General features: G+C 45.2%; 1 protein-coding gene across 3 annotated transcripts in view; it reads right to left on the bottom strand.

Annotated features, from left to right (window-relative positions):
- The window catches only part of GALNT16 (polypeptide N-acetylgalactosaminyltransferase 16), a 137,672-nt gene that overhangs the window by 1,632 nt on the left and 120,219 nt on the right, over positions 1–15,821 (bottom strand). The window contains exons 15-16 of one of the 3 annotated variants that reach the window (XM_048855868.2): positions 14,744–14,883; positions 9,390–14,493 (exon numbers count right to left, since the gene is read on the bottom strand). In XM_048855868.2, the coding sequence (XP_048711825.1) occupies positions 14,746–14,883 (138 nt within the window). In that variant the 3' untranslated portion in view covers positions 9,390–14,493; positions 14,744–14,745. Of the gene's footprint in view, positions 1–9,389; positions 14,884–15,821 lie in introns of those variants that run through there. The other 2 variants (XM_048855869.2, XM_048855870.2) reach the window with 2 other exon arrangements.

Genomic DNA, 15,821 nt, shown 5'->3' with positions numbered 1-15,821 from the left:
TGTAAAATACATATTTTTACTTCCTACAGCTAGCCTAAGAATGATCACTTGAAATAGAAACTGCTTTTAAAGCATTGCTACTAGTCCTATAAAGTTTTTTTCACACACTGTCTTGTCTGCTGTAATTTTATTTAGCACTGGATGAATAGCAATAGCTGATGTTTGATCGAACACCAAAGAAGTGGATTCATCACTTGTCCTGAGTGGAAATGTTTGGTTTTGCATATGATGAGTGACAGCTTTTATTATGATCTGTTAATCATTTCACCTGCACTATATTTGAAAATCACTGAAGTTAATTAAAGGCCCATCTGGAGATGTTACAAGGAAACATGGGACATCAGCAATTAGTGCTCTTATTACTGTAATCTGAATTATGCTTGTGTGACCAGGTTAGCGGGCTGAGTTTTGGGCACTGCTCCACTTTATAGCTCTCTTTCTTCTTTTTAATCGTGCTCAGATTGAGTCTGACACATACAAATACAACAAGCTTTGCTTCTTAGCCCAGCTCATTGCTAGAGCATCAGCGGGGGTTTACCTAGCAATATGAACTTTGTACATATGCTAGTCAGTCCTGTCATCCCACCTCCTGCACTATCAGCATAATCTAAAGTAAACCTGCTATTCTATTGCCATGGTCCTTATGTTTCTGTCCAAAGCAAAAACACCTGGAGAACGAACAAACAGCACTTCCCCGTGTGTGTGGCTGCTATGTGCACTGAGCTCTGCAGTGCAAGCAGGGAGGAAATAGGGATGGCCAAGAAACCTTGCCCCAAACTCTAAGCACCCAGGACTTTTCTTTGGGTTCGGTTCAATTCCTATCACACACACAATGGCATCATTGCTGTTGATTAGCAGGCCACCACCAGGCCTGAGTAGCATTAACTAATCCTTGTTACTTCACATGAGCCACTGAGGTGGGGACATAGCGCTTAAAGTGACTTTTCCTGCCCAACACTCCCTGGACCTGCCTCCATTTTTCACTAGACTGATGGCTTCCACAGATGTTTCACAGAGGCAATAAAGTGCATAGATAGATTTGATGAGAGTAAAGCAGAATTATTGCACATGATGTAGCTGCCTTTTCTCTGTACATTTTTCTCATAGTTTTTCCACTGGTTTGATTTCTTTCTGCATCAGGTGGTGGAAGGGACCATTGGGGCCAATGTGATCACTAACTGAGCAGGTGCCGTTAGAGATCAAAGTAGCATTTACTAATAGGCTGGAGAAAGACAAAAAATAATCCCTCCCTCCCTCAAGAGTCTTTAATAGTACTGTAAGTGGTACCACAGATAAGTGGCATTAAGTGGTTTTTAAAGTGTCTGGGCTATTAATGTGGCAGCTCTTAGTTTGCTGGACAGAAAACTAAAGGCAATTAATTAAAAGGAATTCATGGCTCTTTGAAGTTTAATACTTGCACTCTCTCAGGTACTGTCCAGCTGGCATTGGCTAGGCTTTGGCAGTTGCTTGTTGCGAATATTTTGACTCCTATGTCTAGGGAATTTAAACTCTGTTATGGAAACATCATCTGGGTCCATGTAATGAATGGCAAGACCCAGAGATATGCATCTTGCCCACTTAGAAGTGAAAGCACAGAGAAAATTGATCTGCATCTTAAAACCTTTTAAAGATTTCCAGCTTTCTGAGTCTCTCTGATCATTTGCTCATTGCTAGGAAACACATTGCACCTCTACTGCGGTTTCCCTTTCTTTATACTGCTAGAACTAGGGGTAGATTAAGACACGATTTAACAGATCAGCTGACATGGGCCCTGGCCTGTGAAAGAAGCCCTGAATATGCCCCCTCCCACACACAAATACATTTTGGGTTGTTTTTGTCAGTACCAACTCCATCCTCCTACATCTTTCTCCAGTAGCCCCAACCCACCCCCATGTGAGCAGCGTTGGTCTTTCAGGTTTTATACTCACTTTTATTATTGAGACAATATTATGTGGAGATTCTGAACTCGTTTGAAGGTTACAGATAGCATTACAAACACAGTTATGTAAATGCAAAATAACAAAAGTGTCCCATGAACTCGATTCAGATAAAAGCTTCAGCCATCTCACAGAGTATCTAGACTGGGATGAAAACCACAACTACTTTGCCTTCAATGCGTTACACCCCCAACCCAGATAGTCGAGCACACTTTACTCAACTAAATAAACTTTGAGGAGTTGTACATGAAGATATATGGAGGGAGCATAGCTAATGATATGACTTGAAGCCAAATGATCTAGGTTCTATTCCCAGTTCTGCCACAGACATGCTATGTGACCTCAGGCAAGTCACAAACTCTGTTTTTCAGTTTTCCTATCCATGGGAGGGGATAAAAATAATGTTTTATGTCACTGGGGGGGGGGGGAGGCATGATCGTTAGACACAAGATGGTCTAGGAGCGCAAAGCATTGCCTTTTAGCAGGAGCAGTCAAGACTCTATTTTTGATCCACCCTGGGCAGTTTTAGTCCCAGGTGTAAACAGAGGAATGAAAATCCTCTTCAGTTTAGTGACGTTTTGGTGATTTCTACTTCCAGGCTACCACAACTGAACTTCAGTGTGCTGAATGCAGGGGCTTTAAGATATACATATTGGGATGGAACTTCTGGAAATCATTATTATCTGCCCTTTGCTTGTATATTGGACAATTTTGTACATAAACACCTGCCTGTGCACTTTGAGCATGATGATACATGCACGTGATGGGTTTTGCACATGTAAATTCTGTCACTTGAGTGTGTAAATACTTATGCTTTAAAAATGTGTGCATGAGACTTTGTGTGTGCAAAGCTGCATTCGTACAACTGGAGGCAGAATTGTGTGATCCCTTTGAAAAAAACTGGTCCTCCATGTTATGAGTGGTGGCAAAGCTCCATCAAAATCTTACACGAGTTGTGAATTCACCCCAGTATGGGTTATTCAGGTAATGCACAGGTCAGTGTAAATGTTTTCCTCTAAGTTTTATGTCCAATTATTGAAAAGGGTGTGGGTATTTATTTATTGCAACATAGTGTGTCCCTAAGGAGTCCTTACTATAATTTATGTACAGCTGTGGTCCTGAACCTGGGATCATATTCCCCAGCCATGTAGGTCATCAGTAGTAGCCATGATTGGAAGTTCACTCTCTCATTCACATTCCTTGTCTCTGCTCTTCTGCTGGAGCAACTGTCTCAGCCACTTACAACCTGGTCTTCCTGAGAAGTGCTCCTTAAGCCAACAAATTTATTCTCTGTGGTGTCCCTGGAAACACTCAGAGAACATGTTTAAGGGATTCTGAGTGCACCTGAGGAGGACTGATTACAAGCGCTGATGAATGTTACAATCTGCAAAAGGATGAGACTAGTCACCTACTGTACAAATATGCACAAGGAGAAGATCTAGGGCAATTGCAGCTCTAATTTTTGATGAGGTGTTGCAATGTCAGTCACAGACTCTTCTTCACACCACACCAGTTCTTTCTGTTTAGAGAAGCATTTTGAGTTGCTGACATGTAAACAGAAAGGTTGTGTGGATGTGGGGTTTGACAGTAAGATTTTGTTTTATATAGAGAGCCTACAGTGGAAGGAATTCTCCTCCTATTTGGAAGTGGCACTGCAGAGCTGGAGGGGTTGATAACAGAACAGAGATTCTTTTACCTTTAGGTATCCAGTTCAAATCTGGTATAGGCTGATAACCTGTTTGGTGGAAGTTTTAGTCCTTGTTCCTAATGAACAGGTGCCACCAGGGCTAACTGACATAATTCTTGGTCATCTTAGCACAGACATCAAATTACCCTCCCACTGTTGGATCAGGTCTGGGGTAACTTGCAGGGCCGCATGAGGAACTTTGCATTGGTGCCACTTGTGCCATGCCTGTTTTACAGGACAAGATTCGTAAATTCCTCAGAGAGCCCTTTTCCTTATTAATGTATTCCATTATTACATCAGGGGGCCTGAATCGTGATTGCCCTGTGATCTCATGGCACAGCCAGCAGAGCCATCTCCTGGGGATGTTCCCTGATATAGGGGGCTGCCTGGCTGGGATCAAGCCAGAATAACAGCTCTACTCAATTCCACAGTAGTCCTACCTACAGGGAGTGTGTTAGAGGCATTCCTGAGGAAAGGAGACGTGATCAAAGTATTGCTTCACTCTGGCTATTCCTGGCAGCCACAATGGCCCATGGGGGCCACAGGCAGCCCCCGGTGCCCAATCCTATGTCTATACTGGCCTATGAAAGGGGAGATCTACCCCCTTGTATTGAGTTCATCTCTGGCACCATGATGAACTGGGCTCCAAGTCAATCTGGCATCTTTCACTAAAAATAATTAACTTTGATGAATAAAAACAGGGCTGGGAGACAAAATGCAAGACAATTTGGAGGAAATGAACATTTGCAACCAGTCTTTCTTTGACGAGTAACGGTTGGTGCCTAAGTGGCTTTCCTAGCATTTCAAGAAAGGTTCAGAATTTCACAGATGCCTGGCAAACCCAAGCCAAGAAAGTTTCATTTACACAGAGGTGATGTGTGATACATTAAATGTTGCTAATGAGCATCAGGTGTTTTGCAGGGGAAAATGACTCCTTGTCTTATGTAAAGTAATTATTTTAAAGATCTATTTAGCATTTAGATTGCTTAGGAGGGAAAAAGCTTCCAGCAACTCCTTGCCTTGAAAAATGCTCTGGTAATAAATGGGTCTCCTTGAACATTGCTTTTGTCTCCCTAGACAGAAAAGAGAGAAGACACTTTAACTTGGGATAATTAGAAGGACATAGTTGGGTTGTCTTTGTCAATGGTGTTATAACATACAGCCACTACATTTAAAGTAAACAAACAAAACCATGGAATAGTGTGTTTAAGCAAGCTAAAAATTCCTGCATTAAACACTTTAAGTTATTTGAGAGGGGCTCTGAAAGAACCAACTTGAATTCTCACGCTTTGTAATTCTATGCATTAGGTAAACAGTTCAGTATGGTTTTGTACACAGCTACAGCTGTCAAATTTTTAACATCCTTTTCAGCCATTAATATTTCTGGACTAATCCTCTCAGATTCCACAAACCAGTACTCGGATGGGAGACTTCCAAGGCAAACCCCATGTTCTCCAAGAAGTGGTACTGGCTATTCAGTAGGGGAAGCTCTTGTGTCCCAGCCTGGTGTTAGGGGGTGCCGTGCTAGTCAAGGTGCAGTCTTTCCAATGTGAGAGAAGACAAAGGTCTTGAGCACTATATAAAAATGACTTGGACGCACTCACTTGACCATTGCTTTGTTTCAGAGCCTCACAAAGTGATTTATACCATAGAAATAAATGTATTTTTGATCTGTTGTCTCTTGTCTTATACTTAGATTGTGAGCTCCTTGGGGCAGAGCCTGTCTTTTTGTTCAGTTTGCACAGCACCTAGCACAGTGGGGTCCCAGCCACTACAGCAATACAAAGAATAAATGTAAATCTCTCTCTGCTGATTGGTACCTCTTCTGTTTATTGCTGGTTCTAAGGCACTCAGACACCATTGTGATGGTTGCATAAGCTGCTTCTCTGTTTACTATTTGAACAATGCAAGCCATATGCTAGGTGGTGTTTCATTTCTGTGACAGATTCCGCCTTAGCACAGTGATCTTTCAGTGTGGACTCTGTGTGCACCTATATAGCTGTACAAAATTGCCAAGAAAATTGCCAGGAATAAGATTTACATGCCTGCCCTTTTCCATGATAATCTATAATTATCAAAAGCAAGTGAGTAGAATTTTTCCCAGGCTGTGTAGATGGGAGTTTGTATGGATGAGTGTGTGTACATACACACGACAGCTGGGTGAATAACTGATTTTTCTGTTAGCCTAGCGTTCAGGTGGAGCCAAAACCGATTTTTTAAAATTTTTGGCTAATCAAAAAAGTCAGAAAGTTTTTGTTTCAGGTCAAACCAAAATATTTTTTTCCCATCACAAAATGAGACGTTTTATTTTTGGCATTTTAAACCTTCTTGACAAAAGCAAAGGAAAAGCAGAGCTAGAATGACTAGGCAGAGAGGAGGAGATGGTGGCGACCCCCTTCTCCAGAGTAGCCAAGTGGTTCGAGCACTCAGGTGAGAGGGGAGGAGACCCGGGTTCCAGTATCTGCTCCCGAATTGGAATTTGAGTCTCCACACCCCAGGTGAGAGGTCTAACCACTGGTCTGTTCTCTTAAGGGTGGGGAGGGAGGTGCACTACCATCACTGCCTCCTCTGTTTTGTGAGGGGCACCTTAATCCCCTTATGAATCTAGCCTGAAAAATCAAAACGTTTCATTTGGATAATGTCAGAGCTATTCACGTTGACATTTCCCACCTTTTTTCATTTCAGCCAAATGCAACAGTAAATGCTTGTGTATACAGCAGGGTGCCTAACTGCCTGTCGTGCACCTGGAGTCAAGACTAGATAGGAAACACTATCTTGTATTTGAGCAATAATCTTGCAAAAGATCAAGCACTGTGATACAAGTTATCCGGTCCTCTGAATTTCTTATGCAATTGTCCTATGTCCTTGAAACTTAAGAGGGTTCCTCAATATTAAAATGTGAGCATAAATCTATCAGTGTAAATCATTCATTGCAAGTAGGGTTGGTTTATAAGATGACCAATTATGGTAACCCAGCTATTGAAGGAACAGATGAGTGGGACAGATAGAAGAGAGAAGTAGGACTAAGGAAATCCTGTGTAAAAGTCAGGAGAGACTCATGAGGCTGGAGAGACACCTGTGGTAGCCTAAGGCAGCACCAAGGACAAATGAACCAATGTGCCAGCAGCTGATCTGAAGACTGAGAATATCAGGAGGTTGGAACAAAGGTTGTGAGAGCACAAAACAGTGCTAAGAACAAGAGAAGTCATGGCCCAGCCAGCAGTCAAAGTGAGGTGGAAGAAAGCCTTGGGCATTTAGAAAGAGAGCCCTCACTGAGATCCTGCTGCCAAACTGAGGTTCGAAAAGACTCAGGAGCCTGGTGAGAAGGGTGTGGGGACCTGAGGGAATCCTGGTGGCTGGAGAAACCAGTCTGTGAGTGGTGGTGGGGAAAAGAGGCCTGGGGAAGAGCAAGTGGAGACAAAGTCATAGGGACTGGAGGCATCAAAAAGGTAAGAGGGGTTTGTGCGTATGTGATTTTAGATTGGAGGAAAAATTATGCCCTGGTCACTCATTTTTGTTAATTTTATGAGAGGATCCCTTTATGCCCAGGTTTGCTCATGTGCAAGTGGATACAGTCTGTATTTATACTGGCTTAGTTCAGTGTCAGATGGCAGTAAGTGTTTTGCGCTGGTTTCCATGGAAATGTTAACCATAGTAGTTGGTATCCATTGAAATCATTATTAAAAAATAGTTCCCCCCCCCCCCCCCCCCGGGGTGGATTATTTTGTTGTCTTTTCTCCCATGGTGACTGAACAGAAGGATATTGATGGAGTTGGGTTTATTCTGCCTTTTTGCATTACACAGTACCAAGCATATCCCAACCAGAAATCACAGATGCCATTCAAAGAAGGGACAGTTCTGACCCAAAGCTTTGCAGGTTACCAAGTGCTACTTTGATCATTTCCCAGAGTGATTTCCAGTGTACGAAGGAGGTTACCTCACTCTTAAGTTTCTCAGCTGTTTTGGCCACACTGCTTACTTAGTGGTGAGATACAGACGCCTATGGATTAATTTGTCAGAAAAGTGACAATGAGCTTGAGTCTCTCCTGTGCCTAGACTCCACTTAGTGCAGCAGTAGGGTGGAGGCTGCCAGGGAACCAGGTACAGCCCCTTGATTCTCAGCCTGTCCAGCCCCAGCATGACTTTGTTCAAACTGGGGTCACCGCTATAACATCCCTAAGGGACCTTACAACAGTGAAATGGAGCAGAGCCGAGCTGAGCCCTGCCCTCCCCCCAGGCAGGGAAGCTGGTACAGGAGTAATACTCGTTTGCAAGCGGTGCCTGTGCTACACTGTTCTATATGCCTAACCCGTCTCTACAAGGAGGAGGGAATCATCCTCCCGCATTCCCCAGGTCAGATGCAGCCAGTTTGGCCCTTGGGAAAGCCGTGCCTGTTTCCTTGGATAGGGCCTGTTAAAAGCCTTCAGGCTCAGTGAATGTTTGCTCAGCTTCCTAGGTTCTAAGGAGCTTGCAAATCTCAGTACACATGTAGAGAAATTGGGCTAATATCCTGCAGCCCAGCCAAGACCTGGAGTTCCCACTGCATTTCAAAACACCTTCATTTGCTGTTCAGCACACCCATGTAACATCAAATACAAGATATGATACCTACCAGCCTGAGGAGGGACTGCTGGGTCTTCTCACTTCTATTAAGTTCCAGGGAAGCTTGAAACCAGTTCCCCCTTTCAGGCAGTCACTTCCTGGAGTGGCACAGGGCCAGAGCCACCCAGGTGTAGCAACAGGCAGCCATGATTAAGCCCTGATTCTAAACCCAAAATTTCAAAATGGAAGCTCTGGCTGAGCCATTCAGGGAAGCTGGTGGTGGCAAGAGGAATCCTGTAGAATTACTTCTGGAAGAAACTGGGGAATCAAACTGCATGAAAAGGCCTGAGCACCTAATGTATGTCTCTAAGCAGCTCCACAGGGGTAAGTGATGTCTCCTCTCCCCCAAGCCAGGGGCAGAAGGATGGCCTGGTAAGGGAAAGGCTTGCAGCTTTAGGTGAGAAGATCTGGGTGGCAAGGGGAGACAGTCTAATGAGGAGAGGCTCTGTGAAAATACTGTTCATGGAAGATTTTTTGCTGATGTAGTAGCTTAATGTTAACTGCTCTCCACAACTACTTCTGTGCTGCAGGAAAGAAAGGATGCTCTTCTTCCTAGCCTGTTAAAAGGGACTTGCTATGCTATTTGTGACTAGTTCTCTTTAGTTGCCAGGAGCACCCTATAAATCGCTAAGTCAACTCCTGCAGTGTTTCTTTTGAAGTGCCCTGGGACTCCGGGCAAAGGATTCTGGGATGCATCTGCGGAGGAGCAGTTACAAGTGCCACAACGTAGCTAAACCGCAAGGGGAGCAGAGAAGGAACCCCTGCTTCACAGAAAGCAAAGAAAATAAAGAGTCTGAACGCTTTTTTCAAAGTGGATTTTATTCCAGGCATTTAAATAGACAAGTTCTGGCACATGCTTTGTTGAAAAAAAGGAAAAACAACCTGTGTTTCACATAAACTACATTTGGCAAAGAAAACTTTTTAACCAAGTGAAAGAAAATAAACTCTTTGAAATTGATTTCTGTACAGCTGTAGTTTTAGCTCCTGTTAAATAAACTCTAAATCACCTGGCACACTGCACATGAAATTACACTGGATGATCTGATTTAATAAGCGCTTTCTTAAGGACATTCTCTTCTATTAATCTGAAAGCTCTTCCTCATAGTCTAGATGTATGTCCAAAGTCAATAGGCAAAACAACAACCAGTCACTACTTGTTCTGATTGTTTGTTTTTACAAAGTGAGGGGCAAACCGTGAGGTTTTTACCAGCCAAAGCTCCCACTGAAGTCAGTGGGAGCTTTGACTGAGAAAGGGCTTCAAGATATGGCACTAATGGAATTGGACTAGCAGAAGCAGCACCCTGTGTGGAAAGGGTGATGATCACATCCCTCACGTAAGATCTATGAGGAAATACATTTATAACCGATTTAGACGAGTCCTCAACTGCTTTGGGAAGGTGGTTGGTTTGTCTGAAATGGAAAGAAGTAGCACTCTGTACTGGTTCCTTATCAAGGATCATGACAATCAAACAGGAGATCTGCAAACGATTGATTGATCGTAATGTAAATCACCAAAGATGTGTGAGGGAGTTATATTTTGGAATTCAGCCTTCTGTTAGCATGCAGTGCTGCAGGTACTTCTGGGCCTGACACCCAGTGCAGGCAATGAGGAAATCACTTGGGGTTGATTTTGCATGGAATATTTATTGGTGAATGGAGCTCTTGAACCAGGACTGACCTTTAGTCAAACAGCAACCTTGGAAGATTCAGAACGTGGAGACTCCATACATACAGGGCTCAGGAGCCAGAGCCAGTAGCAACGTTTCTTCAGAGGGTCTCCTCACAAAGAGAAACCCTCCGCAATTGTTTTGTTTGAGGAGGTGGAGTTAGAGCTGGCTTTAGCCCCCAGTGGAGTTACCAGACAAATTCTTAAAAGGGAACTGCAAGTAAGACAGCGCTTCTCTCCCTGTCTCACGCGGAAGGCTATGGACACACTAACACTTATCAGAGTAGCAGCCGTGTTAGTCTGTATTCGCAAAAAGAAAAGGAGGACTTGTGGCACCTTAGAGACTAACCAATTTATTTGAGCATAAGCTTTCGTGAGCTACAGCTCACTTCATCGGATGCAACTAACACTTATGTTGGCATAACTTACGTCGCTCAGGGGTACGAATAAGTTGCTAGCAAGGAATATTAACCTGCAGGGTGGGAAAATAGGGAAGCGCAGGGGGTCTCCTTAGGCACTATTTTGACAAAAAGCTGCAGTCTACAAGCATTTGAACACACAAAGAAATTACCAGCCACTTCCTCTCAATCTTTCTTCCTTTTAGTTTTGTCAGCCAGGTAAGTTAGACTTCCCTGCTCCCCACTGCCTGAAGCAGCGCCTCCTGCCTGGGGCTGGGATGCGAAGGACTTTATCTTTTTTCCCGAGGGCCTGGCTGTCCCACGTTCGCTCGCTCCTTCAGTTTTCCTCTCCCCCTTGCTCTCATTTCCTCTCCCTCTGTTCTCTCCGCCCCCTCTCCCGATGCTGCCTCGTCCCAGCGCCGCCCTTAGGCACACGCGGCTGCGTGCAGCACCATTCCCCTCGCGGGCCGCGGCTGGTCTCCTCTCTTCTCCGCCCCCCCCGCGCTCAGCCGGCGGGCTTCTCCCCGCCCCCTCCCTCGCTTGCTTCTCAGCCGCTTGGCTGAGGGCTCCCGCTTCCGGCTCTGCCGACCCAGCCCCAGCGGGCCCAGAGCGGAGTCCCTCCCTGGACCCCGCCTGCCTGCGCTGCTCGCTCTCCGGTGGGGGCCGGGCCGGGGAGCGAAACTTCCACGGGAATCAGCGGCGGGTGGCTGAGCGGGAGAGGGAGAGAGAGAGCGTGGGGGGGGGGGGGGGGGGCTTCAAGTGACAGTGCGCTCACTGTCTCTCACACTTCCCTAACACACACACAGACTGGCTCTCACACCCACGTGCACTCTGCCTCTCACCAGTCACAGTCCCCCAATACAGATTGTCACACACACACAGTCTCGCACTCCCCAACACACATTCTGTCACACAGCCCAACACACAGTCGCTCTCTCACACGCACACAGGTTCTCTGTCTCTCTCACATGCACTAGTTCTCTCTCTCACACACACACGCTTGTATTATTGGTGGTGGTGTTACTGCTTGGTACTTCCTGTCAAAATGCTCAGGGTGAGCCAGGAGTGGCTAGGGGCTGTAGGGGCGGGGGAGATTCTGGGGGTCCATATGTGGGGGTGGTGGCTGTGCCCCCTCGCCACACTGGGGTCACACTGGAGCCAGCTGGGGACCTCCTTCAGTGGAGCATAGGGGCACCAGTTTAATAATACTGCATAGGGCCCCATAAATCCTAAGAACATGCCTGGCTCTTCCTCTTTTTCCCTGTATTCATTCTCTCTTTCTCTGTCTCTAAGACCTTGCCCTTGCTCTTCTTCATCCTTCTGATGTGCACTTGCATGGCACTGAAGCATCTCTGCAGGACACAGGAGGAGAAGGCAGCAGTACACCTGGACTCTGCCCAGCACTCCCTCCTCCCATACAGGTAGTGCTGCACCAAATGGAACTTGCCCCAACTGGGAGTGGGGAATGGCCGCCTGAGTTTTCATTCGCTACGCAGATCACTCATCAGATTCATCCAAGGACATTACTAAGATGACTAGCTACACTGAAATGAAATATCAGCCAGTGAATGTTATCCTGAACCAGCAAGGACTTCCAGTTTTCAATATGCTGGAAAAACAAAACAAGAGCTAATAAAGGATAAATACTTTGCACCTCTAGAGCACCTGTCATCTGAAAATCTTAAAGCACTTTATGAACACTAATGAATTAATTCACATGGCACCCATATGAAATAGGTTCTGTATTTCTTCCCCATTTTTAAAATAGGGAAACTGAAGTGTAGAGAGGTTAAGTGACTTGCTCAAAGTCACACACTTTGGCAGAGTCAGAAAAGAACCCAAACGTTCAGACTCCTGCTGCTTTGTCTACTGCTCAGGTATGGATTCTGCCACCTGTCTGGATGACAAACTTTTTTTTTTTAAACAGAAGAATAATAGCAAATGATGAATCCTCTTGTTTTCATATCAGCACTCTTATTCACATGCAGATACAGGTACAAAGAGCTACTGTTCTCCAGTGTGCAACTAAATCATTTGTGAATAGAGAATTAAAAAGAAGACACAGATATGGTCAAAGCAAACAGCTGTTTAGAATTTAAAGAAATACGCTCATTGTTTTGCTATATTTGCCCTGTTCTAGTGGTGGTTGTGGGGATTACAAAATCCAACAGCAATACAAAGGGTTTAATAGGCTTGTCAATTAAAACAATTTTGGCTTTTTTCCAGATGTAAACCACCTCCTGCAACTCTGGAAACTCAAACCTGACACACAACTGGGGGGCTCCCAGAAAACAAAAAGGGATACTAACTAGAAACAGAAAGTGAAACTGGCTGTTCTATTTACAGAAAGCAAACAGCATAAGTAAGGAAAATTCACTAAATTTTTAGCGTTTCCCCTATTTTTATAACTTCAGGTATGTAGCACAGACTGATTGTTCTTAATGTATGGATTTGTATCCTGATGCTATTTCTTTAGGAGACCTTTGGTCTCCTGGATAAAAAAGAGAAAGGCTCAGCTTTGCTAACGCCTTCACAACTTGGGATACACAAGTATTCTCAGTACCAGGCCTTTCCACACCATATTCATTTAAGTAAAAGAAGAACTGGAGGCCTTTACGGGCACACCTTGTCTGTCTGGTAGTGAAGGGTTAGGAATGGCAGATTCTGGTGATCAGAGCCCCTTTGTGCCAATAGCAGCAGGGTGAATTCTTGCCCTCCCTCTCCACCTATGCATGGATGAAAACAAAAAGGGTTGGGGTGCGAGTGACCAAACACTTGGACTGTATGCATCCCCATTTAGAAGTGAGAGAGAACACAAGGAAATGCCTTAGTGTGAGCACTAATGGAATGGGGAGTGGGTTCAGAAAAGGGAAGGTGGGTGGGTGAGTACTAACCCTTTGGAGGGAAAAGCTGGTCTTCTCGGCTGGGAAGAGCTAATGAAAGAAGAGCAGCAAAATCCTCAAATCTTTTAGCTGCCTGTCTTTGAGAGAGGGTGAAGGTTAGTAAAAGGAGAGCTGCTACCCCAGGCTGTATTCACATGGACAGCGCATGTGCATGTGCACACACACACACACACACACACTTCACTGCGCTCCTTTGGCATAACCCCCAGTAAGAACACAGTAATTACCCAGGGGATTGCACTCTCTCTGTGTTAGTGCATCCCAGCTGAGGAAAGGCAGAAGGGAGCGATATTGGCTCCCTCCACATTGCTTGGCCTGTCATCACCGAATACACCAACACACGCTGTCAGTGCAGTGCCGTGGAATGCCTTCGGGGTGGGGCTTAATGGACATTTCCTAGCGGTTGTAGCATCAGATCTATCAGTCTCAGAGTAACCTCCAGCAACCTCCTATATCCCAGAATTTAGCCAGTCATTTTCTGAATGTCAGGTCAACTCATAGCAGAGTAACACTGGGGGAGGAAGGAAATGCACAAACTAAAGCCTGGCTATTTCTCCGGTTCCCTGGGTGTAGGGTATAAGAGCAGGGGCTGTTATACAGATACTGGCATTTCATAATAAGCTTGCATCCTATCCTAGGACTCCGTCATATGAAGCACACCAATCTGACTGGTTAATGAGAGTTGGGTTTGGATTACCACCTACAGCAATGGTATTTGGCCTCTCTAAGATCTCACCACAGAAGCCTTCCTGACCATCATGGCTATTTCCCATAGGAAATGGGAAGCTGTAAAAAGAAACTCTGGAAGGAATGACATTGACATGATCCAGTGGAACACTGCACAAATACAAACCTTCCCCCCCTGCATCCATTACCCCTCCTCTGCCCATTCTCCATCCATACTACAAATTATGTGTACAATGGCAGTGTCTGCAGACTGACCAACCAAGAATGATGCCCCAGTGTGCTAGGCCCTGTCCCAACACAGTCCCTGCCCCTCAGATCCACTGCCCATCTCCCAACCCATGCATTAGTTATGTTGCATTTCCCACAAAGCAACCTCATTGCAGCAGTTCGAGACAACACACACAAATAACACAAGATGTTATAGAGGAAAGTCAGTGGAGCCCAGGAGCCACCAAGAGTCTGTAGAAGCATTGTCAAGACCACTGGTTACATGGAATCCACAGGACTGAAGATCATAAAGTTCAATGCAAAGAAAGGAGAGAGCTGTTACTCAGTACTTGTTGCTCCGAGCTCTATTCGGCTATTGGGTTGTGCCCTCTCTTACCTTTGATTGCTGTTGTATGAGGATGTCAGTCACGGCAAAGAAGAAACAGATGGATCAATTTCAGTGCCACTTCTTATCCCCCCTCCCCTAACTTCTTCCTTAAAAGTTCAAAAGCAGTGAATGTTCAGCTGAAATGGTGACTTGCTGATGATCACAATCGAAACATTAGCGTTAGAAATAATAAACCTTTACTCCCCACCCTAACCCCTTCCATTCCCCAAGTCTCATGCAAAAAGAAAGAGAGAAGTTTCCGGGCTACCATCATGTGGCTTGTAGCAGCTCCCACTGTTGGCCGGATCTATCCGATTGGCATGGGTTGGTCACCACCCTGCTGGACTGGTTTTCCAGACAGAGGCCGCTGACAAAGTGCTGAATGAAACTGCCTTTCATCTTCCATTTCTGAGAGAAGGGGTGGGAAGAAGGGAGGAGAAAGAAGAAACAATGTAGTGAGATGAAAGGCTCCCCCTACTTTCACCATGGAGGCTGCTCCTCCCAGCTTGAAACAGGAGGCAGGGTTTGGAACAATTGGCGGGGGGACATAGTGGAACTTCAGGAAATTGGAATTCTGGTTTGTGGTGACATTTCCAAAATCTGGGATCCTCTGTATTTTCCATAATCAGGGTTTGGCTGATAGGAGTTCACCTGTACTTATAGGGACAGGTTTTCACGGGTATTTAGGAGCCTAACGATGCACATAGGCACCTAGTGGGATTTTCAAGGGAACCTAAGCGGGTTATGTTCCTAATTTCCTTATCTGCATCTCTAGGCACCTGCTGGCCCACGGAGAATCCCTCTGCTGCAGGGTGCAGGCCAAATCCTGCTCACGCTTACCTTAGTGTAAACCAGGGCTGCTCTGAGATTACACTGCTGTAACACAGCAGAATCTGGCACACATAATAATTACAATGGCATAAAACATACCATATAAAACCAACTATGATATTAGAAAGCCAAAGTGGTATTAAAAGGGGGCTGGCTGCAACCTGGCCCTACATTTGAATACTTTGTTTTGCAGGGGAGTGTTTGAAGTGAGCTGTAGCTCACGAAAGCTCATGCTCAAATAAATTGGTTAGTCTCTAAGGTGCCACAAGTACTCCTTTTCTTTTTGCGAATACAGACTAACACGGCTGTTCCTCTGAAACCTGTTCTATCACTGTTTAGTGCCATGGGGAAGGACAGGCCCAGGCAGAGGCAGCAAGGGCAGGAATTCCACACCCTCAGAACCACCTCTGCAAACAGCCCTTCACCTTGCTGAGCCAATGCAGGATGGGGAAAGCTGAAAGGTGAGTCGGGTCCGAACAATGCAGATTGCCATGAAGCAGCAGCTCAAGGAAGAA

Source organism: Caretta caretta, chromosome 6, assembly GCF_965140235.1.
Source record: "Caretta caretta isolate rCarCar2 chromosome 6, rCarCar1.hap1, whole genome shotgun sequence".
NCBI lineage: Eukaryota > Metazoa > Chordata > Testudines > Cheloniidae > Caretta > Caretta caretta.
This window is presented reverse-complemented; position numbering and strand designations above follow the sequence as displayed.